This window comes from Chelon labrosus (genome assembly GCF_963514085.1).
Source record: "Chelon labrosus genome assembly, chromosome: 14".
Lineage (NCBI taxonomy): Eukaryota > Metazoa > Chordata > Actinopteri > Mugiliformes > Mugilidae > Chelon > Chelon labrosus.
The window spans coordinates 17,884,034-17,911,840 of record NC_140347.1 but is presented as its reverse complement, the minus strand read 5'-3'; the positions used below and the strand labels follow the sequence as shown (position 1 = coordinate 17,911,840).

The 27,807-nt window shown below is 41.3% G+C and overlaps 1 protein-coding gene across 1 annotated transcript in view; it reads left to right on the top strand.

The window, feature by feature from the left end:
* Positions 1-27,807, top strand: part of ryr3 (ryanodine receptor 3) — a gene marked incomplete at its 5' end in the record, with an annotated part of 108,795 nt that overhangs the window by 2,761 nt on the left and 78,227 nt on the right. Inside the window, 8 exon segments of the mRNA XM_084560095.1 lie at positions 11,023-11,142; positions 16,830-16,934; positions 23,239-23,313; positions 23,644-23,722; positions 24,725-24,795; positions 24,800-24,925; positions 27,302-27,401; positions 27,635-27,728. Of these exon segments, the coding sequence (XP_084416221.1) occupies positions 11,023-11,142; positions 16,830-16,934; positions 23,239-23,313; positions 23,644-23,722; positions 24,725-24,795; positions 24,800-24,925; positions 27,302-27,401; positions 27,635-27,728 (770 nt within the window).

The following is a 27,807-nucleotide window of genomic DNA, read 5'->3' as shown; positions in this document are numbered from 1 at the left end:
CAAAGTGAATTGGAATAATACTTTGAGGTGGTGACAGAGGTCAGCATGGATATGATGAGAGCTTCTCTGTCAAAGGTGAAGACAGCAGTGCCTTCTGTAATTTTATATTCCTACACTCAAGCTTTCTCCCTCTCTTATGATGATGACTCTCTCGGCTTATGATTTAGATCAAGATCAAGGCTTGTTTAGTATCATTCTTCACTAAGAATGGTGGTGCTGATAGGTGTATCTTATTAGAAAAGTGTTGAGCTTCGGTTTGTACGTCAAAGGACGCTGCAGATGCAAAAGCTGTAACAGTGAAAATATGTGAGCTAGTCAAAAAGTGAATATTATAATGAAAAAGAATCTGATGTGAGATTTCTTTTTCCACATAATCCAAGGTCTTAGTTGCTCTTTCTTTATCAGCTGGTGAAGTGATGGCCTTTTGCCTGGGACAAGCAGTGTTAGTCTTTATCACAAACATACAAATACACCTATGTAGAACTGCAGGCTGTTCCATGACAGGTCAGTGACGGGGCCATTACAGATTTGTGGCCAGTCCCCACTGGGTCTGTGGCTGGAAAGCGATCCCCTGTGATGAAGTAGTGAATACAGCCAAGTCTTTTAACGCTGCCCAAGCGGCATGTGTTGCAATATTTCATCAACCTAGGAGGAGGAGTTGTGAATAGTTAGTATGTATATAGTCATCGTGTATGAACTGTTTACAGGATTTCCATCTTATAAATGAGTTAGTTGGAACAATAAAACATTTGTCTGGAGAGTCCTTGTCAACTGGTCAGTTGTACTGGCTATCAAGCTATGGCTGATAAAATCTGCCTGTGATATAGTAGTTGTCATTTCAGCTGGAACAGCAAAGCCAAAATATCTCAGAACTGGGCACTGCCATCTTGTATTGGTGATGCAATTTGCAACCGGAGCCTGCACAGCGGTTACTGGTTTTTGTAGACATGGTGTCGAGGACACAACCTTGTATTTTCACATAGCTTGACTCTCTTGTATGCCGCTGGTTAAAACTATCTAGAAACACATCATGTATGCAACTGCTAGTTGTCTAACTGGTTTCATATCTAATACTTTATTCCCCATGACTGGTTGTGCTCTAGCTTCCTTGCTATTTGCTAATAAGCCTGAGGTCTCCCAAAATATAAATCAGCAGAGTTTCCAAAAGAACAAAGCTTGTAGTTTGAAAGACCTGATTAAGGAAAGGATCAGTCTTTTGACATTCTTGTGTACAAATTTCAAACTTAGGTCTGTAGGAGCCTCCGCAACTGTGTGATGTTGGTATATTCTAAAAAAAATTGTTTTGAATTTAGTGCCTTGTACAATAGACGGAGTCTGCAAAAATGTATGAAGACCTTCATGACTTAACAAGTCGTTGGTGTCACATATTCAGAAACGTGGGCGTAATCTGCTTTAGGTTATGGAAGTAACCCCAGTTCTCTGAAATATGACTGAGGTATTTCAATGGGTCTCGGCGCAGCGGGCGTGTCCCACAATGACGAACTGAAATGTTAAAAAAAAAAAAAAAAGACAGTCCAAGCTTAGTGAAAATTACACTTTTGTCATGTGCTAGCAACATTTTCTGTCTGACTAGCACCTTAAACCTCACTTTGATGCAAATTCAAATGTTTTTATGAGCACTTGGAAACGTTCAACTAACGTTCAATGAGGCTTTCAATTTAAAAATACTATGTTTGTACCTGACAACAGTATCAGCTTATTTTTTAATATATATTGTCCAGGTGAGCTGCTGTTACACCTTTTTAAAACAAGGTTATCGAGGCTTGCAGCCCCCCAGTAGCTCCTCTGGGCTTATTTGGAGTTTATGTTGTTCTGGACGCCTTCTGCATACCAAGGCAAGGACTCTGGGGGTTTAAATTTAGCCTTTTTAAAGATGATGCTTCCACAGCACATACAGCTCTGCTCGCCTGGCACTAAACCACACCAGGGGCAGTGCTTCAACCCGGGGAAGCGCAAGACCAATGACACTTTAACACCATTTTTATAGGGATAAAGTAGCGTTTATAAATCAAATGCTTAATGGCACTCAGTAATATACAGCTTTTTCTGAAGCTTAATATGTCAAAGTAATGGACAGTGTCACTAGACATGGGGTCTAGGTGGGGTAGAATTTGGTTTATTTTAAGTTATATGTGTTAAAATTGGGTATGTTTTGCGCTGGAATTTATATTGGTTTTAAAGCGGGAATGTCACATCAAGATTTGGTGATTATTGAGTGCTTAAAGTCAACATAAAGTTTTCATTTAGAAGTTGGAATAGCTTTGGAAGTTTTAATACTTTATTTTTTTACAACAGTCCAGGGCATTTTAGACTTTTTATAGACCATATTGCTATTCTTTTGATTATTGTAGGTTTGGTTTTCTTGTTGTCTGAATGTCTGACATCATCCTGACACCACTGTAAAGTCCTCCAAAACCAATAAGAAATAGTTTTGTATCAATAGTATAGAAACACATACTATGCATCCAAGTCATTGCGTCATGATTAAAGTACGCAGCATTTACTGTGATGCACTGGTTGGTGCCCTTGCAAAGTTTGAGTGACGTCCTTCGGCCTTTCGGGACTTGATCTAAATTGAACGGGAAAGATTTCCTCTGCACTGATTGAGCATGCCGTGATGGCAAAGCAACAGCGTGTTCTCTGGCAGCTCCGGCCCTCTCCACTCATCAGTGCTGAAGGACAGCGAGGCCACTGCCGTCCCCGTCATTTACACAACCTTGGCGTAACGGTGGCAGGACCTGAACGCCACTACCTCTACCTCCACGATTTAAATTCATAAATGAGTGGTGAGGGCTTTGACTTGGGTGTGTTGCCCCGTTTAGTTGAATATTTGATTAACTGATCATATAAGATGACACTTCCATAAATATTTCATGGGCAGTTCCTTGGAGTTGCACTAGCATGAAAATTTCTGTGTCATTCATTACTCTTCTGTCTGCTAAAAAGCAGACACCCTTTAAATTATTCTGTCTCCAGCCTTAAACTGGGGTTGAACAGCTTATGTAATACCCATAAAACATGGAAGAGGCGAGACTCCTATCTTTTCAGCAGGAGGACTTTAGGTGTGTCTTCACCAGCAGGTTTATGGAAGTGTTGCATATTGATGCTGGCATTTCTTATCACAAATATACAGAAAGTTACATGATCTATTCTGACTATGAATTATTTTTCTTTGACTCCTGCTACGGCCTCTTTTTGCTGTCTCACAAATCATTAGAATGCAACAGATTTACTTAGCAAACATTATATGATCACAATCAATAACTTGCTAAAATTCTTGGCTCTAAAGGAGCTTGAACAACAATTAAATGTCAAACCGCATTAGTTTTCTTATTCTTACCGATAATAAAAATAAACGTGGCCCGTATCTCGAACACATTGATCGGTTTCAGCAGGAAAGGACTGCGCAGTAAGTTGCTGAGGCAGAGTTAGTGGTACAATCTCAGCAGGAACAGCAGCAGCGTGAGTGGACTCTCAACCCAAATAATTACCTTCATTAATCAGCAGAGGACAGAGAAAAGTGCAGCCGGTAAACCTCTTAGGGTTTTGAGTGTCCTTTAGGTCACTCAGCTCATTTTCATTTAACACCAACAAGATTCAGTTTGTCGTCGAGTCTTTGGCCTTAGTGTTTTTTTTCCCTTTTGAAACCAGTTAGCATTGTAAAAATTCCACTTTAAAGTCCCTGAAAGTTATTTTCTCAGTTAGCTTCTCTATGGGATACAGCATGAAGGCACTGTTTTGTGGAAAAGTTGGGAAAAGTTTTGCTTTTCTCTCCTGGCAAGAGTGGGCGTGGCTTAATCAGAAAAAGTGATAATTCTTCTCCAATCAAAGTTTGTCAACATCTGAATCTGAATGAGACCACTTCCAATTGAATCTGATCAAGACACAGAGTCCTAATGAAGCAGATAAGTTGTGTTTTATAGTTTCATTCTTCCAAATGTGTCTCCTTTAATTTTAAGAATTTTTATTGTTCTTAATATTAAACCTTTTTCACCCACTAAGAGGCGGCAGAAGCAAGCTGCGGCTGCAACACTGACACATTATAATCATAATCAACTCCACATCTTTTAGTGCTTTAGTTTAATCCAAGTCAAAGCCACAAACAGGGAGGGGGTGGAGCTTCTGACCTATACTACAGCCAGCCACCAGGGAAGCTCTAACTGCTTTGGCTTCACTTTTGAGAAGCAGTTCCGCTGTCCATTTTTATACTGTCCATGGTAAGAACCAAAGTGGTGGACAACTTGTCTTGTAGCAAGCCGTGTTTTGCATCATTCAACTGCAAACATAGCTCCCATTGGTTGTTGCCTCAATCATATCGTCTAAAAGTTGAGATTAGTTCAAACTGGTACCTGCCCACTTTGTGTCACAACAGTTTTTTGTGTGTTCTTTTAAATGCTTTAAGTGCACCGAGAGTACAAGGTGTTTTATAGGGACACCTTGCTATACAAATACTGAAGAGCTCTGCTGGATGCCTTGCTCATGGGTGCCTTCCAGGAATAATCAAGGGAGATCAATCACTGAATCATTTCCACACTCAATTTGTCACGTTGTCTTTGACACGCTGATCCTATTTGAATTATTTTCTGTCACCGTGGAGAAACATGAATCTGTCAGTTCTCTGCTAATAATTCACTCGTGTTCAGCTTTTTTTTCCCCCAATGACGTCCCAGAAAGAACACTTTCCATTTGCTCTGTGCACCCAGCCGTGGCAGCTGCAGTCACCAGATGACACCTTGTAGCTGGATGGATGTGGAAACCATTTTCAGTCCTTGTAGTGAGGGAGGTTTACTTTGTTACAGACGGCTACTGGTGCATTGCAAAATACGTTAATACGCTTGCTGAATTTGAATCTGGTGTCATGTCCTCCATTGACCCACACCTGTTCGGGCTTTATGAGGAATTAAAATATGACTTCTGGAAACAGTACTTGACTAATTATATTGTTGTTTTCTGAGGGTTTTGTAGCATAAGAGCAAAAATCACTGAATGAGCTGAGAGCTTTACTTCACTTTACCTGATATCTGTACTTCTTCTCTTTCTCTTTTTCAGCACATACATAGAAGCCTTTCTGCTGCTTCACACCTTACTACATCTAGCCTGTCTGCTCTGTCTCATCAGACAGGATGACAGACTTTAGAGACACTCCAGCTCCGTCACTGACTTAAAGCGCCCCCCTCCCTCCCCAATTTTTCAGCTCTTCTGCTGTGGTGGACACCTCGGCCTTGCACGCACGGCGGCCTCTATTATTATTTGAAGCTGCTCTCAAGCAATATGCATACAGACTAAGCCAAGAAAATCCAATTTGTTATGGGAACACCATATAAATCTTTGCAGTCTGTGATCCATGGCAGTGTACCGCGGGCTAAAACCTGCCTGACTGCTGGAATTTTATTTCATTATTATTATTATTATTATTATTATTATTATTTTAAATGAAGCGCTCAGATGTATGGTGCATTATTCATTTTGACCAATGATGTTAGCTCAAACACGCACATGCAGTTTTGCATACACACACATAATGTATGCTCATGCGTCTCTGCATGAAGCGTGACAGTGATAGTATAAAGTTAAATGCATCTTCAGTGACATATTTTAGACTTCTAGCCTTTAAAGTGAGCAATGAAGACATATTTTAAAATAAAAGACATTCATCATCAATTTATCTCTGAGGACACTTCAAGGCTGTGTGGCAGGTGGTTCCAAAAATACCTTTGTGATCCTTTCTTGGGGATACAGATTTTTCTGAAAACTCCAAGACATAAATAACTGTATTTATTTGAATAAAGACGATGGTAGTTTTAAAATAGATGTCCACAAATCAATTATGCTTTTAAAGGAAAGCTCAGTTGTTTGAATAAGAGATAACCTTTGCGGAGTTTTGTCAACTCGTCCAGTAATTCCAGCACATGGTGTGGTCTAATTACTGGAAAGCTTGTTGGTAAAAGAAGCTATCAAAGTTCACCTTCAAATCTTTTTCCTTGATTACACAACACACGTACGATATCTGTTTTCCGGGATGGTAAAGAAAATTGTTCTCTGCTCCAGTCACTTGTGTGACGTAGATGTAAATCAAACCTGGCCAAGTTCAGGGCCCTGAAACACCTTGTCAAGAGGAATGAAAGGAAAGGACCTACTCTAGGAGTCACCTGTCAAACCACAAGGGGTGACCGAGCAATGACAGGAGGGCAGGAATAGTAAGTGACTACACTGAACGCAAGAGAAATGCCCAGTAGATACAGACAAGCCTGGAAGGTTTCTTTGTAGGAACCCACATGGATGAGTTGATTTTCTACTGAGACAGCACATACGGTATGCTACAAATGCAACCTACACTTGAGTTTATATCAGACATCATATAGAGAGCAGACACCCTGGGGCTAAACCTCATAGCTTTTCCCCATTAACCCTAAATACTGATTCTTAATTCTTTGGATTGGGTCATTATTAGCTCTCATTCAACCCCTCAGGGCATCTTGGCTTTTAAAAATATGTCTGGGAAGCAACAGGAAAGCTTCCTACAACATCAGTTTCTCCACCACTGCCTTCCTTTCTTCTTTTTTTTTTTTTTTTTTGCATCTCTTTCTGTTTGATCTTTAAGTTCTGCATTTCACTGTAGCTGCACTTTGTCAGATTTTCTTTGCCTTTGATAGCTTTCTCACATTTTCTCACATTTCCTAAGGCTCTAAAAGGTTTTTAAATTTTAACGTGAAGGCTGAAACATTGTGAATAATACCTTCATTATGTATAGAAAGGTGCTTGTGTTTTACAAATCACTCAAAAATATACATGATCTTGGAAGATGGCTATCACAATCCATAGATAGATAATCCATATTTTTAAATAAATTATCATTTCTCATATCAGAAACTAGCATCTGATTCTCAGTTCTCCCTTGTCCAGCTTATCAGGTTGTAGTTCTCACACATCTACACTGTATCTTCTTTGCTCTCCATGTTGTTAGCTAAGCTTCACTAAAAACACGTAGCTCAACCTGCACTTAGCACCCTGCCTGACATTTATGAGAAACACGACTCCTGGACAGTCACCGCAATTTGGACATACTACACAGCGAGACAGTGTGAACAAGGAGACAAATGTGCTGATACTTTCATAATTCTCTTTATTTTCCAACCCCCCGTCGCTCTGCTTTTTTTTTTTCTTCCCCCTTCGAAAAGCCTGCCTGTGTTGATCTCCACTGAGCATGTGCAAGGCATGCGTGTCAAAATAGCAGCGCTCAGGGATTGAACAGATTCACCTTTTCTCAAGTTCACATTGGTGGCAGTGCCGGGTGAGTTGTTGGAGTTTATTTGGCATGCTGGAGCATCGGGAGTTCTCGGGTTTCCGTTAGTGGATGCACTGGGCTGCGTACGCACACACATACACACACACCTGTTGCTGTCTGTTGACCCACACACAGGCTGACTCGTTGAGTGACAACGAAGTAGAGCAAGAAAAAACTGAAAACTGTAAACGGTCTGGTGAAAAGAGTCAGCACATTTAAAAATGCAATCGGTCATTTAAGAACATCTCTAGACTTTAATTTGTTTGTTAAAGTGGAGACATTTTGGACCTGCAGGATCAAAAAGGGCCATCGAGGGGTAGTAGGAGGACGGGTGGGGCCGTGTTGGGAGATAGCAGGGTCAAGTTCCCGCTCTGCACTTGGAAGCTGGGTAACGCAGCCACCCAACCCTCGCTCGCCTCCTCCTGCTGCAGGCCAGGGCCCTATACATAGTAATGATGCTGCTCTTTAGCTGTCTAGCAGATGGTCTCACTGCTGCCGCGAGGATCACTTGGCCTCGGATTCGCCAGATTCTCTGGCCAGGGATCAAGACAGGAGTGCAGAGATAGACAGAAACTGTCTTAAAGCGTCTTGGCCGTGGGCACACACGGTCATTAGTCTTTTGAGATCGGATCATAGTGATTGGATTTTTATGAGAGAACGCCACTGTGTGTCCCACTTGTGGCGTTGAAAACCTCGCATACGGCGTCTCCTGTGGTTATATTTATTTAGAACTATATTGGCATTATGATCCATTCTGCTCTTCCTCTTGTTGCTTCACACCGATCAGATGACTGGACGGCACGCAGTCTATGTAGCTCTCTGATCTCAGGGCAACTACTTCTGGGTCTGAAGTTGTACTATCAAAGTGAAGAAAGAAAAAAAAAATCTATTATTGTGCAGCTGCGCCTTTCAGTGTGGTTGCCCACTTTGATTGATTTCAAGCATGCATGGACAAGCTGTCTGGCTTTCTGTGTGGCATTTTACTTTCAGACTGGTGCTTTTTCATATTGACAAATGTCCCACGAATTTGGTCACATGTTCAGAACCACTACTAATACAAGCCACATATTCTCGTAAATATAGTATGCCAGTAATGGTGCTAGGCCCGGCTGGTTTCATAAGGCCAACAGAATGCCAAACAGCCGAATAGAGGCGTATTTACTCGATTTTTAAGAGGTGACAAGTCTTCGGTCATCCCGTGGCCATCTTGAGTTTCCCCCATCTGTAGCCTGAAACAACAAACTGCGCTTCCTCCTTCGTCACGCGACGAAAAGGAAAAGACAGCAGCAGTGACTCTGAGACGACAGTGGTGCTGTCTCGCTATCAGTAATCACCTCCATGAAGCCCACAGTTGGGTGTTTAAAATGCTGCTGGTGTGGACTGCTGTGCCAGCTGGGGCCCTCATTTACTTCACCGTGACATTTAGCTCGACTGCGCTTCACTTTAATGGTGAAGGATAGTTTTTTATTTCACCCGAAACACAAACTGACCATGAAGGAGCTTGGAGAGAAGAACTTCTAACCCTTAATCTGTTTATTCATTGATTTTAGTGAGTTCTTCCTGAGTTTTGGTGGTAATAAGACTGATCACACCTATGACACTGGTTTACAGCCCGTTGGTATACTACCTGCTGCCACATAAGATGTATTTCACTTATCTAACCATATATATGATCTGGACAAGCCTTCGTCTAATACTTTTCAATATGGAAATTCACAAGAACCACTTAAATAGTCAAATTCTTTTTTAAAACTCACCTTCTCTTGCACGGTGTTAGATGACTGGTTATCACACAGCCAGCTGAACCATTTCCTCCTCTCTCCAGCCTTTAAGCTAAGCTAATTAGCTGTGTATGTAGCATACAGACACAAAGACTACTATTCATTGAATGCAGCTTGGTTTGCTGAGGTCTGTTGGGTGTAAAATGGTGTGGGAGAAGACCGTCCAGTCAGCATTTATTTTTTTTTTTAACACCGCCCACATGCAGAAAACAGAAAGACATAGAGACTTTAGGCCTGCTACAAATGCTGTGTTTACACCAACACCAGTATTCCACTAATAATCACAATAATAGCCCAACCACCTCAAACAGAACAGACTACCGCGACCAGAAGTTATTTTCAGTCTTATTAACAAGCGTGGTTTAAACCTTTGATAAATCGTTCAATGGGAAAATATTAGTGAATAAATGCATGTTTGCCTCACATGAGGTAATCAAATTTCAAGTGTGTCTGGGAAGCAATGTTGCAAGTAGGTCCATCGTGGTCAACTTTGTCCTCCACAGCGAGCAAGAACCATGTCACAGCAATTCTGTTGTGCTGGAAGCCAGCTCGAACATTTGGCCCAGAGTCACTACGTTTGGAGCTGATTATGCCCCGGCAAAGACCCAATCAAATCATTTGGCTCACTTGAACAGAAGAGTAACAGCGACGTAGTCAGACCATAGACTGTATAATGAAGGACGACAGAACGGGGGATAGAGTGTATAATCCAGAATTTGTTTGTAACTGGTGGAGGTAGAGCAGAGCGCAGTATTAATTAAATGAAAACGCGAGTAAGTATGGCGGAAGTCTGGTTGGCTCATCGATGTGGGTCCACTCTCTGGCTCCAAAGTCGCAAGATGGCGCCGCCTGTATCCCCAGGAAAATAGCATCAGTTTGGGCAATGCAAGGAAGTGCGGACACGTTGTCCATATTTATATACAATCTATGAGTCAGACACGTCAGCTGAGGTCTGGTTTACAATAGAATGGCTTCAATTAATTGCAGGACTATCCAATTGCATGTTGTGGTATTTTTTCTTTGTATCAGTAGAAATGAGTTTGGCTATGACAGGGTAAACATCTGCTGAAAGGAAATGAAAATCTGTTGAAAGATAAAATATCCTTGGAAAGACCTTTTCTCTTGGTTCCAGTTATTTTCCATTCATACCGCAATGTGATTTTTTTTCCCCCCACACACTATAGAGAGAAGTGAGTGTGTTCCAAAGCAGAAAAATGTCTGAAAGTATAAAGGATTCACACAAAAAATGAAAAAACCCTGTGACTATGCTGGAGCTTTTACTTTGTAATCCCACTAAATTCCCCCACTTTTTGGTCCAATGTGCCTTTGTTGGAAATATTGTCAGGGTCTGTTATCTCGCCTCCCGAGTCTGTGGGTGCTGCACAGCCTGTATCTAAATCTATTGAATTAATACTGCTGTGAAGGAGGTGGGAGCCAGAACCATGGCAACCATCAGCTCAGATTAGTGTGGGACGTGAGCTGGCAGGAGTCATGCACACACACACACACTACACACACACTACACACACACACACAGAAATAAATCAATATCTGTGCTTGTGTTGCCAAATAGAGGCTGACCCGCTTCACCCTGACAGATACAGATGTTCATTTATTGGTTGCACTGATTGAATCGAGGTCTTCCTGTCTCCCACAGAGACACCAAACTGTCGGTATAACAGGCTTAGAAATGATATTAATCACCGCTGGTTGCCCTCCCTGCTATTGATTTAGGGAGTTTTTATTCTTTTCTATTCTGTGGCTGAATTGAACGCCGCGGTACGCCGTAACACAGAATTTAGGTTTGTCTTTTAGGACACTTTCCTCTCAAGTTTTACTTTGACTTTGTAAGTCAAGTGAACTTATTTGGATTCCAGTCAGGGAGGTGTTTATTGTTTTTGTCTGAACAACTCTCTCTCCTCTCCCCTCTGGCAGGATGACGAGGTGGTGCTCCAGTGTGTGGCCTCGGTCCAGAAGGAGCATCGAAAGTTCTGCTTGGCCGCTGAGGGGCTCGGAAACCGTCTGTGTTACCTGGAATCTACATCCGAAGCTAAGGTGAGCATGGGCACACGGCTCTGTTTAAATCTGAAGTTATAGGACACTGCAGGTCCAAGCCATAGACAGTATAAAGATGTACAGCAGAACTGCTCCTCAAAAGTGAAGTCAAAACGAGTAGAGCTCCCCCTGGTGGCTGGGTGCAGTATAGGTCATAAGCTCCACCCCCTCCATGTTAGTGGATGGGACTTGGGTCACACTAAAACACTAAAATAATGTATATGTCAAATAAATTTTTTCAAGGATCGCTAGGGAGTTAATATAATGCTAATGTATGTTCAAGTGTCTATTTTCCATGTCATTTTAGTTAGTTATTTGACGCTATAGAAACAGGATGTGACATAATGGCAACCACCAGCTACCATGCCAACCGCTGTTGGCATGGTAGCTGGTGTGAGAGCAGCCTGTATCTCTGGGAAAATACCGTCAGTTTGGCCCATGCAAGGAAGTGGTGACAAGTTGTCCATATTTATATACAGTCTATGGTCCGAGCAAATCAGTGACAGGTTTGCATAAAACAGGCTCCTCATATCAGCTATATAAAACACATTTTATATTTATTTTATCTGGAGTAGTATTAGCGTGCTTCTGAAAACCAAGTTGAAAGTGAATATATTTCATCTAGAGTAGGTTTTTGTTCTGCTTTTTTACATTAAAGTCTATGGAGAATCTCATTAGTTTTTCTCAAAATGGGGCGGACTCGTGTTGCAATCTAAAATTAATCAATGTGCAGCTTTTTAGCACCTCTTCTTTGATACCACCTCTCAGGAATATGTATGCATAGCCTTATTTTTTTCCAACTATTTAACTTGTGCTCTTCAAACTAACAATTTTACCATTGAAGTTGTTAAGCTAATTTGGCTAGCTATCCTTACATGTAGCTAAATATTTTTATTGTTTACTTTTTCTTTCTCTTTTTACGTTGTATATATTTCTTTCCTATATTACGCAAAATTGTAAACAATTTATCCATTATTTAAGCTAACATGTTCAAATGGTTATCCATAATCTTTAGCTAAATCTTTTACCCAGTTTGCTGTAAGTTTAGCTAACTGAGTCAGTCATTGAGTTTCAGCCATTTCATGAAAGCTCTTAGGCTGGATTTTGCAACAGACTGAAATATTAATAGAAATGTTAATAATTTCACAACAATCACAACAATCCTTGCTAAGTGAGCCTTTATGTGTAACATTTCAACTACTTAACCTCATGTACAGCTATGTATTTAAATATTTTACTTTCAGCTATTAAAATCAACCAACAAAAATCAACCAACTGAGGTGTTTGTTATATTGAGCCAACAAGAACGTATATCCCATTTCAACTTCTCACTTCCTAATTTGCTCTCAAACGATCTCAGACACAACTTCACCGAAGTCTCGTGGTGTATCAGTCGACCTCTACAAGCTTTCCACATACCCTCAAGTAAATTACAAAAGCTTCAACCAACAAACAAACAGTTTGTTAGAGGGAACCAGTTCCTTGACAAAAAGACAGAAAAAAAAAAGTGTTTGCAAAACACAATATTCAGTTGAGACATTACTTAAACGTAATTGAGTTTTTCTTACTCCGACATGACTAGACGTGTTGTCTCATTCATTGTTTAATCCCAAAGACCAGCAGATGGGTTTCCTTAATCAGGAGGACAATGCTAATTCCGATGAAGTGTCACAACACAAACAATTGGAGCTGAATAAGTATCCCTGTTTTCTCATTATGTTTGTGTTGCTGCTCCAAAAATGGATTACATCTCCCAGTAATTGAATCCTCTGACAATTAGATTGGGATCCATCCACATATGAAAAAATATTTTACCTTAACAGATGCACAAAATAATCCCGTATCCTGAATGTTTTTGCAGTTTTATTTCTTGCCATTTCTCTTCCCGATAGAGTATAAATAAATCAAAGACCATTTGTTTATCCTCTCTTTCCCTTCCAACTATTAAAAGGAGCTCTCCTGGCAAATGAGAGGGACGAATCAGGCAGTGCAGATTCTGTATAGACTCTGTGGCTCAAACTACAGCTAATTAAAATAAAGACCGTCTTAAAATTGGCGTCTGGTTGAGAACTAGCTCCACCCCTGCAGCGATCCAGCTTCAGTTCCCGGCTGTGATGCTTCCAGCTTGGTCATCAAACACACCTGACAGTGTTTATGGGGTCGGTTCAGTGCCCTTCTTTCTGCTCTGCTGCATCCCAGTGGTGGATCATGGGACTCAGCCAGACAAAACAATAACGAGTCTGATTTATGGGGGATGCTTTTGACCACTTTTGTAGCTTTGCTGTCGGAGGTGTGAAGCTTTTTATTGCGACTGACTGATGTGAGGCTGCATCTTGCTGTCAGTGGTGTTGTCGCAGCACAACTGGGCTGTCAGTACTCTGTTATACGTCTCATTGATTTTTCTTTTTGACAAAAACAAAACACACTGCTTGTCAAATGATTAACTGAAGCAGATCGAGCCTCTTGTAATTGTTGTATATTTATAACCGCACCATTAGTCCCCATATTTTCAGCAATAGCTTATTTTAGACGCTTCAGTGTTTGCTGTCGGTCAATTATACAATTCAGACTAATCTGATGATATTAGCTGCGTATATCAAACCACACTTACTTTAGTCACAGAGCAGGATGGCTTTAAATAAAATTCAGGGCCATGTTTTGTGGTGTCATCTGCTGTTGAGCTGGAGGGCAACACCTGCAGAAATCGAGGCGGACCATCACGCACACCTCTCACCTTGGTGCAATAGGCACCTCGGGTGGGAAAATGTATCAGGGTCGACGGCTGTGGTTTGGCACGGCGGGAGGAGCCGTCATCGGTTAGCTGATCTCAAGTGCTGGCACCTCATTTCCCAGACTCTAACAAGTTCTGGCTGCCTGCTGCTGCTCGTGGTGGTGTACCGAAAAGAGACAAAGGTCTCTGGGCCCTATAGTGTTTTAAATATAATGTTGATATTGTTTCTCAGACATACGCCGATCAGCCACAAGATTAAAACCACTGACAGCAGAAATAAATAACATTGACCATCTTGTAACAATTCAATGTTCTGCTGGGAAACCTGGCATTCATGTGGATGTTACATAGACATGTAGCACCCACCTAGACCAGAGCAGGCACCCCCACCCCATAACAATTACACTCCTTGATGGCAGCAGACATCCCCAGCAGGATGCAGCCTGACACAGACACACACACAAAAGCGGTTTATGAACTCAAAAACATTAAGAACAGCACAAGGTGTTGACCTGGCCCATGGGACCCAAAGGCCCCCACTAACAACATTCTGTTGCCAGACACCACAGGACACCCTCAGAAAGACCACATCCATTCTCTGATGAGTCGCAACTGTTTTGGAGGCACACGGGAGACCTACACAATATTAGGAAGGTGGTCATAATGTTATGCCTGATTGGTGTATACAACAATGATCTGTAATACAAAGCATTTAGCTATGACGTTGGCTGTTTGTTAGCAGGGTCAAATGACCGTTGTTCTTTTCATAAGAATATCACCATGAACTCATTCTGTATTAGTAAGACAGACGGGAGGATTCATTTTATTTCCCATTATTTCATCTCCTCTGACGAGCTTGCATATGACATAACACTCCAGCTTGTCAAATAATTCAGTTTGATCTCCTTTTACCCGTTTTTACCACTTATTGCACTCAATCAAGCTCCCCGTAGAGCGTGAAAGACTTTCTAAAGGTGACTGTGACCACAGAGAGAGAGTCTGTGACTGTCCAGAATGTTCAGCATGTCTGCCAGCCCTGGAAGAAGTATGATAATTGGAAAATTGGTGGTGAATAATTCATAGGAGGTGTAAGGTTTGCAGCAGGTTGCGAGTTATCAGTGTAGAAGGTCGAGCGACACCACAGGCATAGCTGCACCATGTCATGTCGCGTCCCCTTGAAGGCAAAAGTAAATATTAAAGTGACCCCGTCTCAGATTTATTTGGCGAGGGAAGTCGATTTTAAGTCGGCTAGCCTATAAACAACAAAAGTAAGCATAAATGGAATTAATTGATGAATGTGTGCAGGCTGTTGGCTGCATTGCACACTGAACTGGAGGCACACCCTGTGGTGCCGGAGGTTCCCCATGCATGTTTGTGTAGAGTTACAGTAGCAGCCCCATCCTCATTATCACCTAGCAGCCCTCCCCTCTGCTCACATTTCTCACTTCACTGCAGAGGTCAAGGGTCAGCCGGGTTTGTTACCGACATGAGAGCGGGCTCCCAGTGCCTTAAATCATCCCTCGTCCTCTTGTCTGTTGGGAAGACATGGATAGTTGTGTCACGAACTAAACACTATGCACTCTGCAATATTCATGGATCATTCAAGGAGGTGAAGTGATTTTGAGGGCGTGGGTGTAACACACTTGGGGCTAATTAGTTTGTTTACACGTCGTTGTTTAGACATTACGCCTGCGGTGGAATATTAATCAGGAGTGCCATCTAGCAAATCACAAAGTGAATTAATTTCTCATGCTATGACAAGCAGACGCTAATAAATAGCCCTGCCTTGATGAGTTGCAAGTGATTTACAAGCATAAATAACCTCAAATGCTGCATATTCTTGTTCAGCATCAACTCTTTGCATTAGAGTAAAGTTTGCTTTCCGAGTGACACGTACAGCACTCCCTTGTCGTAGACAATCTTTCATCACTGAATAATTTATAATCATCAGTTATTACCGAATTTATTGAGGCAGAGCCAATGTGGTTTTCACGCCGAGAGTCAGACCAGGAGCTCATTTCAGCAGAAAGCCAAACAAACCGGCGTCCTAAAGGAACAAGTCCCAGACAAATTAATTACTGGTCACTGCAGCTCCGGGCTGCGCCGCACCTTTTGACGGCCCTCCCCACAGTCCCCAGCCTCTCATTAGCAACACCTCTGGATGGCAAGTTTTCAGAATTATTTATGAGCGCCATTCCTCGCCGAGCAGTTTAATCATTTTTTTGTTGGTCTCTTGTCTCAGACCGGGGCCTGCAGTTAATTTAGTAGCCGTCTACAGCAATGTAGATCAAACGTTCATCAAATACACCAGTTTGCCTGTGCTCAGATAAATCAACATCATTTCACAGTGCTGCGTTTATTGTATGTTAATTCAGTTTAATGTGAATAAAGGTAACATCTCCACAAACATCCCCTATAGAACAGCAACAGTATACACCGATCAGCCACAACATTATGACCACTGACAGGAGAAGCGAATAACATTGACCATCTTGTGACAATACAATGTTCTGCTGGGAGACTTGGGGAAATTTACTGATCAGCCAAACAGACCAGTCAATGCTGTCTTGGTTGCCGGTAGTTTTAGTTTTTGTCTTACTTATTTTTATCTAGGTCACTGCCTGCACACTGCAGTCCATCAAAATGCACACATCCAATTTTACAATGTGAATGAGAACCATAAAAGCGTACATTTCTAAACCTGAACTCTAAAGTTTGTGGAAAGAATTTTAATTAGAAATTTGGGAATTTCATCTTAAGAAGAGAAAGTTGTGTGTAGCTGCTTCCCTAAAAAACCTCTACAGATAATCTAAAAATGTACACAGGAGAGGAGCCTGTTTCTGCTCAACATATCCTGTTATTGAGTCTCCTGCTAACATTTATTTCCCCATGTCTTCTTCTCCTGTTCTTCTCACTGTTTTTCTTTTCCTTACTTTCTTCCCTTTCTTCCCTGCAGTATGTTCCTCCAGACATGTGTATTTGTAACTTTGTGTTGGAGCAGTCCCTGTCGGTGCGGGCCCTGCAGGAGATGCTGGCTAACACTGGGCAGAACAACGAAGGGGTGAGTACCTCCCTCCTCTACACTGACACTGCTCTGCTCCCCCGTCTCTGCATTCAGACACACTCAAATGCTTTCATGGAACAAAACATCAAACGCACACTTGGATAATTGAATCAGTCTAACATTAGAGCCCTGATGCAAGATGCCCTTGAGTTTTTTCCTTATTTCTTTGTCAGATATGACTTGCTGTTAGATCTTGCACAGGATCTGTGCTGCTAATATGTTTTTACACTGTTTTCAACTCGGAAGTGATTTAGTTGAAGAGATATTTATTGAATGAGCTTGAAAAGAAAGCCAGTCGCAGTACTTGAAGTACAAATGCACTGCTTAAAGAGGCTTCTCAGTTTAAATGCAGGAAGCTGGCTTGACAGTTCAGGGAATTTTTTTGAGGCCACCCAATCAGGTGCAGTCAGCCATGGTGCCTTGGCTTGATCGCATACATTTCATATTCTATAATTTAATTGTAACGTCTAATCTGATGCTGACAAAAGTATCCGATGGGGATGGTGATGGTGCCTGGATGTTGGCACTGCTGGATGCCCCACTCTCCCATTTGGAATTTGGATGCACACATCAATGTGTACACTTGGACATGCAGACTCTTTTATAGATACTTAATTCTTTTTTTATTTCAGCCCAGCCCACAAAAATAAATACTAACACAAAAGACAAAAAATATATTTTCTTATTCTTTTGCAAAATGCATGATGGAGTTGTGTTTTGTTTGTTTCATTGAATTTTCAGGTCTATATGGATAATTCTAGGAAGGTCAGTAAAATTAACTTCTAAGTGCATTAAATTAGAGCTGTGTGTATAAATTAAAACGCAATTTAATGTTGGCACTGAATGTAACTGACGGGTCTAATTTGTTTGTCGGTGTTCATTTAAAGGTAATTATGTATAAATATTTGACTAGCTGTGCAGTAAGTTGTTAACTTTTATAAGTTAATGTGGTGTTAAAAAAAAAAAGTACCTTTTTTTTCAAATCCAAGGCCACGTAGACGGGCCCCCCCAGCAATACCCCGAGCTACTTTAACACCAACAACTGTAGCTGAATTCTAAAGAGAGTGCCTCGTTTCATTTTCTATAACACATCCCTTATTTGCAAAAATGGATCTGATAACTCTGATAATGAAAGGCCATCGGGGGATCAAGGAAACGAGAGAAATTATCCGTAAGTGCTCTGCTGCATCCACAGCATCTTCCGACTTACATTAAACGGTCTGAGCCCCCCCTTCCTTCTGGCTCTGCTCCAGCTCACTTGGCATGTTTATTAGAGCAGGTAAGTAATCCTGGAATGGGCAGGCTCTCTGTAGCACCACAGGCGCGTCACCGGCAGCAATGAAGCACTCCGATGGGCTACGTGTGGTCTGTAAACCCCTGTCGGATGCGCATCTTCACTCATGCTGCTGTGCGCTAACATTACTCATTACTCTGCACTTCTAGCTACAGCCCTAAAGGGAGAGGTCAAGAGACGGGAAGGGATGAAAACACCCATGTTTGGATGAATTGTTAATCCCTTTCCTGCGAATATGTTTTGGGAAAAACAAAGAGAAAACAGTGCTTAATTCTCTAATAAGTACTAGTATTAAATTTGGACATACAATCTATTGCTTGTCAGTGATTCTGTCTTTTAAATCACTGTTCCTACTGGATACACATGGTCTGTGCTGAATTAGAAAGCATTGATGGACTTATTATTACTATTTACCAATACTCAAGACAGACCAGTGGTATTCTAGGAATAGAGATGACAAAGGTATGGTAGCATGAATCATTGTGCAGTACAGTTGTAGCAATTACAGAAACCCACGCACTGCACAGAATTACTGTACTGTAGGCAACATGAAAATGAGTTCAAACTCCTACAGTACTAAGGCAAGATGTGCTGTGCTGGGGTGCTCTGGCCACCACTGTACTTTCATGCGCAACACAGCCCTCTGGCACAGATGGTTCTTTAAGTGTCTAATTTTATATACCACTTGGGTCTTCTCTGCTGGAGAATCGGGCCTGCATTGTTATTAGCCTGGGTAGCAGATTTGTTTTGTGCTCAACGTTGCAACATTGTTGGCTGGCCTCGTCTGGCAAGACAACATGATGTTGGCTAGAATACAAACTCTCTGTTAGCAAGGCTAATAAATCACCCTTCTCTTACCGTCCACATACAAAGCCCCATTTTTCCCCATTGTTGCTCTCAGATTTGTGTAATTGACCAACATACATCCCAATAACCCATTCTTTTCATTTGTATTTGTGTGTTACTAGAGTGCTGACCATGAAAAATGGGTAGGTTCATCAGTTTGTTCATCCATCATGTTGTCAGTGTGCATGACAGACTGCCAAACGAAAGGGTTGGACTTCCGGCACTTTCACTCAAAGCAATGCCTATTGCTCGATTGTCATAAAGGCTGCATTTCTAGCCTTTTAGTTCAGAAGTACACGACGGGTACTGCATTGTGGGGAGACATTAGGCTAATGGCAATACATTTGAAATTTTCCACCTCACCACACACTGTGCAAAAATGAATATTAAAAAGACATTTATATCTGTGTGGACTCCCTCAGGATCGTAAATTAAGCTTTCACCTCGCCATTGCTCAACATTTTCCCTTTCCCTCAGTCAGTCAAGAGACAATTAACTTGTCACAGATGTCTCTGAACTTTAAGTTATGGCAATCTTGAAATAGTCATCTACTGGTGTTGTCACCCTTGCACACATGAGTCAAATGTTTTGCCTGTCCTCTTTGAAGACTACTTTGTGTGCAAGTGTATAACCACTTTAAAGTGATCGTGTCTGCTTCCCATATGCTTAAAAGCATTCATTCTCTCCTTTTTTTGCCTCGTATTGAGCTTAAAAATGTTTGTGCTCTAGAACAAAAAACATACACGTGTAGTCAGTTGCTTACCAATTGTAGTAACGAGCTCTCATAGTTCAGTAAATCAAAATGGAAGAAAACCAAAAACCCAAACGTTGGCAGAAAACTCACTTTGTGGTTTGGGTGTGCTGCTCTGTTTTCTCTGGGTTTGGTCTCTAACATTACTTCATCTTAAGGGTGTTGACAAGAGGAAATGTCCTGAAATCAGATTTGATTTCAGCGTTTATGTGCACAACTGTTCAAGGATTATTTATCTGTTCTGGCACTGGACTGTTTTCATTTTTAGGATTACTTTATTGGATTGACTGCGATGTGTTTTAACTGCCTATGACTGTCAAATAGTACACGTCACAAGGCATTTCATTATTCAGTGTAACGTTGTGAAGTAAATGTAAAGCAAGTGGAGCACAATCCATGTCTCATTATCCGGATGATTTGAAGGACGGGGCATCGAATATGTACATGATAATCAATAAATCAGATGGTACTTAGCAAATGAGTCTGGCATGAATCGTTCCTCTATGGCCTCGGAAAATTGATTGGTGTGCTATTTCCTATCCTGAGGCCATTCCATGCAAGATAAGCTATTGAAATTATGTGAACATTTAAGCAAATTACTTAGTCATGGTTTGGTGGAATATCTCTGTCAGGCTCTGGCAAGGAGAAAGCAGAGACCCATGAAGACAAGCAGACATAAAAATTGTAAAGGAGACTGGTTTAAGTGATTAACAATAGGTACCACCAAACACTCGGGGGTATAAGTTTTGGGGGTATATAAGTTTCCACAACAGGTAGCTTTTGCTAATTAAATATTTGCATAAATTAATAAAACGTTTTTGTCTTGGATAAACATATCCAACGTAACCTACAAAACCGTATATGTTTTTTAAGTAATGACTTGTATTTTACATTAATTTAATCTAAAAGCCAAGATCTAGCATTAGCAACCTTTGCTAGCGTCCCTAGCACTTATCCAGCGCAGTAGAAGAAGAAAAAGTAGTAGAAGAAGAGAAAGACTAAAATATAAACAAAGCAGGATTATAGAGAATATACTAGATACTCAGACGCTTTTCGATAACGCAAATACGCTTGCAACTCCCGAGTTGAAAGTAAATACATAAACAGTTAGCTTAATTCCATAAAATTGTTAGGAAATCACTGCGACGTTATCGTTAGCCATGTTGCTATAGTAACCATGTTGACAGACCGCTGCCAGACAACCAACGGTAGCCGTTACTCGTATATTTCGGGTTATATAAGTGCTTCAAACCCGGTCTAATATTTAAAATACTAACCTGTCAAGGTGCAGGTGAAGCTCACGGTGACAGTCCAGACATCAGACGGAAGTAGAAGGAATTAAATCTGGAGGTAAATTCCGACTAAATAACTCCAAGATGGCGTTCTTCCTTCTCTTTGTACCGCAGCTCTCCTAGTTAGTGAGAGGCATTAGACTTGATAAATGAAGTGAACAGGTCCGAACTTTAATCGTAGGATTTTAAAGTAATATGTTTAGTTAAAACTGAGTCTGTATAAGACAAAATATCCTTCTTTTATGAACGTTACAGGTAACAGTCATAAACAGAAACGTTAGCTTCCGCCCACTATTATTCATTCTTCCGGTGAGTAACCGACCTCATTACTATCAAGGATAAAATTTAAATGTATGTTCAAGTATTATCTTAGAATAAAGTGCAAAAAGTCTCACACATTGATGATTTTGGTGTCTAGCTAACGATTAAGAGTGAGCCAATTAAAATTACCAAAACTTAAGAATTAAGTGTAATATTAGAGATTTGCTATGTCTGTCTTAGAGTCATCAAATCCTTCAACAAAACAAAACCGTCAAACGGTCCTTCTTTCCCTTTCCAGAAACTACTTCCCAGAGATGTGAAAGTTAATACTGTGGTTTGTAGACTACAAACCACAGTATTAACTTTCACACTGCGTAGCTGTTTCTGAATAAACTTGGGGGCCCATATTTTGCAGCGTCTGAATATGTCACCCAGTGCAACAGTGTGGTTCAGTTATATTGAGTTTTTGAAATGAGCTAAGTCTGGCTTTAAATACAAACACAATACTTGATAGTGGAATAAATGCATTGTTAGTTTTAAATCAGAAGACAAACACGAAAAAAAAAACGTTCTAGCACCAAGCTGTTCAGGAGCTGCACTGCTTTCAGCGGGAGGGGCACCAACCCAAAGGTCACAGTTCCTGGCAGTGATGTGTCAGCACGACAACAGGCCTGAAATACAGGCTGGCTCTCTCGCTTCCCTCTGTACCCCCTCCCTCACTCCCAGCTGTTGCGGGATACTCTTCCCATTTTTCTTTTGATCGAACCCTCCGTTTCCTTTTTCGTCTGCCTTATACAAGCCATCTGGGAGAGACCTCGAAGCCAAGGGAGAATTAGCTCAGGGTCGTATTCAGGGGACAGTTGGGAGTTCCCTTTAGGCCAGTTTAAATGTGACCCCCGCCGGCAAACACGCAAATTAATGCTGACAACCGGACAGGAAATAGGATAGCCTGTATGTATTGCATGTTGGATAAACACTGCAGGGTGTGGCTGAGTGCTCTGGTTGTTTGTGTTAAAGCATACATATTATTTACCACAGTGAAATTGGATAGACTGGATAATCTATATTAACTGTGGGCAAGAATAGAGTGTCTGCTTATAGTAAAATTGAAAACGAACCAACTAAATCTAACAAATTATCAATTTCATAATTGTTGTGCTAAATATTTATTAGTATTATCGTTAATACAAACTTTAAACTAAATAAAAACTAAATTTATATTAATGTATTCTGATCTTCTCATGGAAACCACAACGAATCATTTGTTTCAGTTAGAGTAAAGTAAAAAAAAACTGCAGATTTGTAGTGTTTATCCAACTTACAATACCCAAACCAAATTTGAAATGCATAGGTGCTTTAGATTCCACTTCTTATGGCGTCTTCTCTTTTTCATTCTGCTGCTAGAGGTTAATTAAAAAGGTAAGTAGGGATTTCTTTTTTCGCCGCGATGATGACGACGATGGAAAAAAAATAATCTTTTTTTTGTTCACATTTCCTCGAGCATTTTGCTGTTGTCAGTTGTTCTCGTTTGTCACAAGAATGAACAAACTGTCTACGGAGTGTGATACTGTCCATATGTTTGTTTGACCATGAATGAAGTTTTGTGAGCTTCCCCTCCCCTTTATTTGTCTGTTTGCACTTGAATTGGACGTCCAGAGACAGAGACACTTTATCCTTTGAGTCCCATATGCTTTACTCACCCAAAGCAAAGGAAACTCGGGTTTAATATCCGACACGGAGGTGTTGTATAAGATACTAACTTGGACTATAAATGTGATATGTCAAGCCTGACGTGGTTCCAGAGGTCAAGGATGCTAGGATGTGATAATAATCTGTTACTTGTTTATGTGCTGGCAGGCGGGTCAGGGGGGTGGACACCGGACCCTGCTCTACGGTCATGCCATCCTCCTACGCCACTCCTTCAGTGGCATGGTGAGTACCAACAATACACTGCTGTTATGGGCTACATTATCTAATGTAGAGCTGAGTGGCTGAAAGAAAATTAATCATGTCCAAATAAATCATTCAGATGACTTTCTTTTGTCTAGTTAAACCATAAATTTGTAGACTAATGTGTAGAGACTAAGTCCTCAGATTGTTTTAACTACAGTTAATCAACTAATCGATTAATTTATTAATCTATCATCTAATTGTTTACCCTTAATGTTATTTTTTTATAGCTTATTTAAAGATCTGAGTTCCACTCACAGCTGGTTTTAGTGTTTCCTTGGCTCTAATAACAATTCATCTTTCACTCACCAGTACTTGACCTGTTTGAAGACATCAAGGTCTCTAACAGACAAGCTGTCATTTGATGTCGGACTCCAAGAAGATTCAATAGGTACAGTACGACTAGCGGGGAACTTTACAGAGTTCACTGCCTTCAATTGAGTTCAGTCTTCCTGAATGACTTGGTTGACTTAACCCTGAGATTGAATCAGTACTCATGAGAGAAGTGCTAGAACTCCACGTGTGCTGTTTGTATAGTAGCGCTACATCTGGCATTGGGACTGCAGATATGCTTATAGACATTTATCAAGTGGAAATCAGCCATAACATTATGACCGGTGAAGGTCATAACACTGATTATGTGGTTATTGTTGCACTTCTTCAGTGGGTGGATGTATTAAGCAGCAACTGAACATTTTGTCCTCAGAGTTGATGCGTTAGAAGCAAGAAAAATGGGCCAGAGGAAGGATTGGAGCCAAATTGTGATGGATGGACGTCAGGGTGGGAGGAAGGTGGCCTATTCTGATTAAATTTTTTTTTCGTACGCTGGGTGTGTTTGCATCCCTTACCTTGGGAACACATGGTACGATGATGCACTATGGGAAGAAGGCAAGCTGGCGGAGGCAGTGAGATGCTATGAGCAGTGTTCACCTGGGAGACCTTGGTTCCTGCCATTCCTGTGGATGTTTCTTTGACTTGTACCACCCACCTAAGCGTAGTTGCAGGACGCGTGCACCCTTTTTTGGAAACTGTGTTCCCTGCTGTCAGCAGGATAATAAGACCTGCCGCAAAGCAAAAATGATTCAGGAATAGTTTGAGGAACAAAACATCAAGTTCAAGGTGTTGACTTTGCTTCCGAATTCCCCACATCTCACTCCAATTGAGCATCTGTGGGATGTACTGGACAAACAAGCCCAATATATGGAGGCCCCACCTCGCTACTTGCTAACATCTCGGCGCCAGATACCACAGCACACCTTCAGATGTCTAGGGGAGTCCATGCCTCGATGTGTTAGGGATGTTTTGACAGCGACAGGGGCAAATTTACAATATTGGGCAGTTGTCATAATGTTGTGTCACAATGCTTAGTCACATTAATAAAGGCGATAAACAGAAATGTTAGAACTGTTTAAAATGGCATATATATCGCTGATCCAGTTTTGCATTACACTTAATGTCTTGATGTGTATTTGTGTGGACAGGAGAGGCCTGCTGGTGGACCATTCACCCTGCGTCCAAGCAGAGATCCGAGGGAGAGAAAGTCCGCATCGGAGACGACCTGATTCTCGTCAGCGTGTCAACGGAGAGATACCTGGCAAGTCACATCTAATATCTCTGCCCCACATTGGAACCTCTCACACTCACCTGTAACTAACAACTGTGAGAAGGTTAAAGCTTTAATGTTTATTTACTCTGCAACTGCAGCAGCAGCTTGCTCCCCACTATGGAAGAGTATACAGTGAGAAACCATATTTATAGATAAATGTCTGCTGCTGTGCATTTTAAGATAATACTTCTAATTACCCAGATATACCGGCTCGCCAAATACTGTCATGGCAACTATTAACTCAGACACTGGCACTCTGTAGACAAAGAATATCATTTCTCTCAAATTCACCATGAAGATGCAGATTTTAAAAACGATGGACTAACAGCTACTATTAAACTAGCACACCCTCCTCAGTTTCCTACTCTTGCATCAAACTTTTTTGTCTCATGAATATTTATGGGCAGTCTAGATACTCTTGTTTCTCGTTCGAGGTGCATAAGCTCTCATTTTTTTTGTCTGTTTTGCTTGTCAAGTCTCTCCCTTTGCTGTTCATTGGAGCGTTCTCATTTTTCTGCCAAATGTTTTCGTGTCAGCCTCTAATGTTGAAAGGGATTTGCACCGAATCGAATAAGAGTTGGGTGGTTGTGTTTTTTTGGTGATTATTTTCACAACACATTTATCTGCTTGGATTCACTTTGGAGAGCCGTCGGACTGCTCTGATTACTCGTCTCACTCCAGCCAGCTTCAGAGTGACAAGGCAATTCGAGGGGAAAACTTGAGAACTCTAGTCTGCTATCTGTAATGGAAATCTGATTACCTGTAAAGCCCTCCTGTATTATTATTTTTTTCTTTTTTAGAACTTTTTATTTTTTTCTGGAACTCATCCGTCTGACTGATGAGCTCAAACTTAATGCTGTCTCCCTTATGCACAGGAATACACCCGACCTCAATTAACTCACTTGGTTAGGGAGAGAGAAGAGGAGTAGGGAGAGGGAGAAGGAGATGCAGAGAGAGAGAGAGAGAGAGAGAAAGAGAGATAAAGAGAGAGGAGTGGCAAAATGGAGGGACAGCAACGTGCCAGGCATAGAAGAGTGAGTCGCGCTGTCTTCTAGATGCTGCTCCGGCCCTTCAGGGAGGGAAATGTGCAATTAAAGTACAACTGGCAGAGAGCCACACTTTCATCTCCTCCCGTGGGGAATCTTCACCTGATTTGGCCCGCTGTAAACTCAGCTTTTGAAGAATGGGACCCATCCAATATTTAGGCAAAAGCAATCGGTGCTTTATTGCTGTGAACACTCGCGGATGTTGCGATGCAGTCTTTTTAGGGCCAAGACTTTTGTTGATTTGTGTTTGCGTCCGGTTCAAAAGAGTGATGTCAGCAAAGTTTTCCTTTGCTCTGCATCTTGGGTTCAAGCCCGCTGCCCAAATGTCAGGGTAATAAAAAATAATAATATTAGTGGGGGCCAATGCGTAGAAGGTTTAGCGTCATAGTTTTCAATGCAGCAGTCAATCAATTTATATTATCTCTCTGCACGTTAGGGCATGTGCACTGAAATGTGCAATATAGTACACTGTCCAATTATTTAATATATAAAGCTAACATGTACTAGTTCAAACATTAAAATAGTAAAAACCAAACCAGACAAAAAACAGCAGCCTAAGTGGATTTTCAGTCTTACAAATGACAATACCATTTATAGTTTTTATTTATATATATATATTTATATATATAAATTAGAGCCAACAAAAGATTCAGTGTGATGCTTTTGTTTTGCACCGATTCTTCTCAGTACTCTTTAACACTGCTGTTCAGGTAGATTGTTCAAAGCACAAACTCGCCACAGCTCTTCTGTGGATCTCATGGATGGTTGATGAGGAGATCAGGACACTGTGGGAGCCGTACCATCTGTTACAGGACTCCTTGTTGTTCTTGTAACTGAAGACAATTCTTTATGACTCTGGCCACGAGTCTTGGGCCGTTGCCATGCTGCAGAACACATTTTGGACTGTTCATACTCCTCCCTGAAGGTGTTAAACGGTGGATAACATCTAAAGTACCGTACATATTACAAATCAACATGGCAGCTCATACTTAGAATAAATTCTCCCTCGCCTCTGAATGCTCCCTGTCAGGAAGTAGGAGCAGCTTTGAGTGTTTCTGCTGGACACTGCTGCATAGAGAAACACTTACGCAGCAGTGCCTTTTAGCCCCCAGCGTTATGACACAATTTGGCAGCTCCAGAGGGGGAGACACAGAGTTGTTTTATAATCTCTTTTCAAATTCAAACACTGGGGCTGCTCCCTCCACTGTGCAGCTTTGCAGAACCTCATTCATTTGCCTATGTTCCTCTCATCCTGCAACTTTTCCCTTCAGCCACGATTCTGTCTAAAGCCCTGCGTAAACCTTTTCCTCCCTTCCAGCATCTCTCCAACTCCAATGGCAACATTCAGGTGGATGCCTCGTTCATGCAGACATTGTGGAACGTCCAGCCTACCTGTTCTTCAGGCAACATGGCTGTAGGTGAGTTTATAAGCCCATCAACAACGGCGCCAACAGCTCTTCCCCATTCACTTTACAAGGACGGTTTACTGCATTTTAAGTATACAATAGCTCTGAAATACAGTAGCTGTCAGGTGTTTAATGACTGAGCCTGTAAGCACAAGGGGAAACCTGTGTTTAATGTCTTCAAATTTTCTATCATCTTTTTCAGTGACTGCAAAAAAATGTTTAAATGTTGTTTTTGTGTCTGGAAGGATATTTGATTGGTGGGCATGTGATGCGTCTCTGTCATGGCCACGATGAGAGCTTGACTATCCCCGGAGCAGACAAGAGTGAAGAGGAGCAGAGGTTTGTAGTTGTTTTGTTGAGTAATTTCACTTAATTTAGCTAAGCTGTTTAGTGACCAAGCAGTCAGTGTTTTAAATAT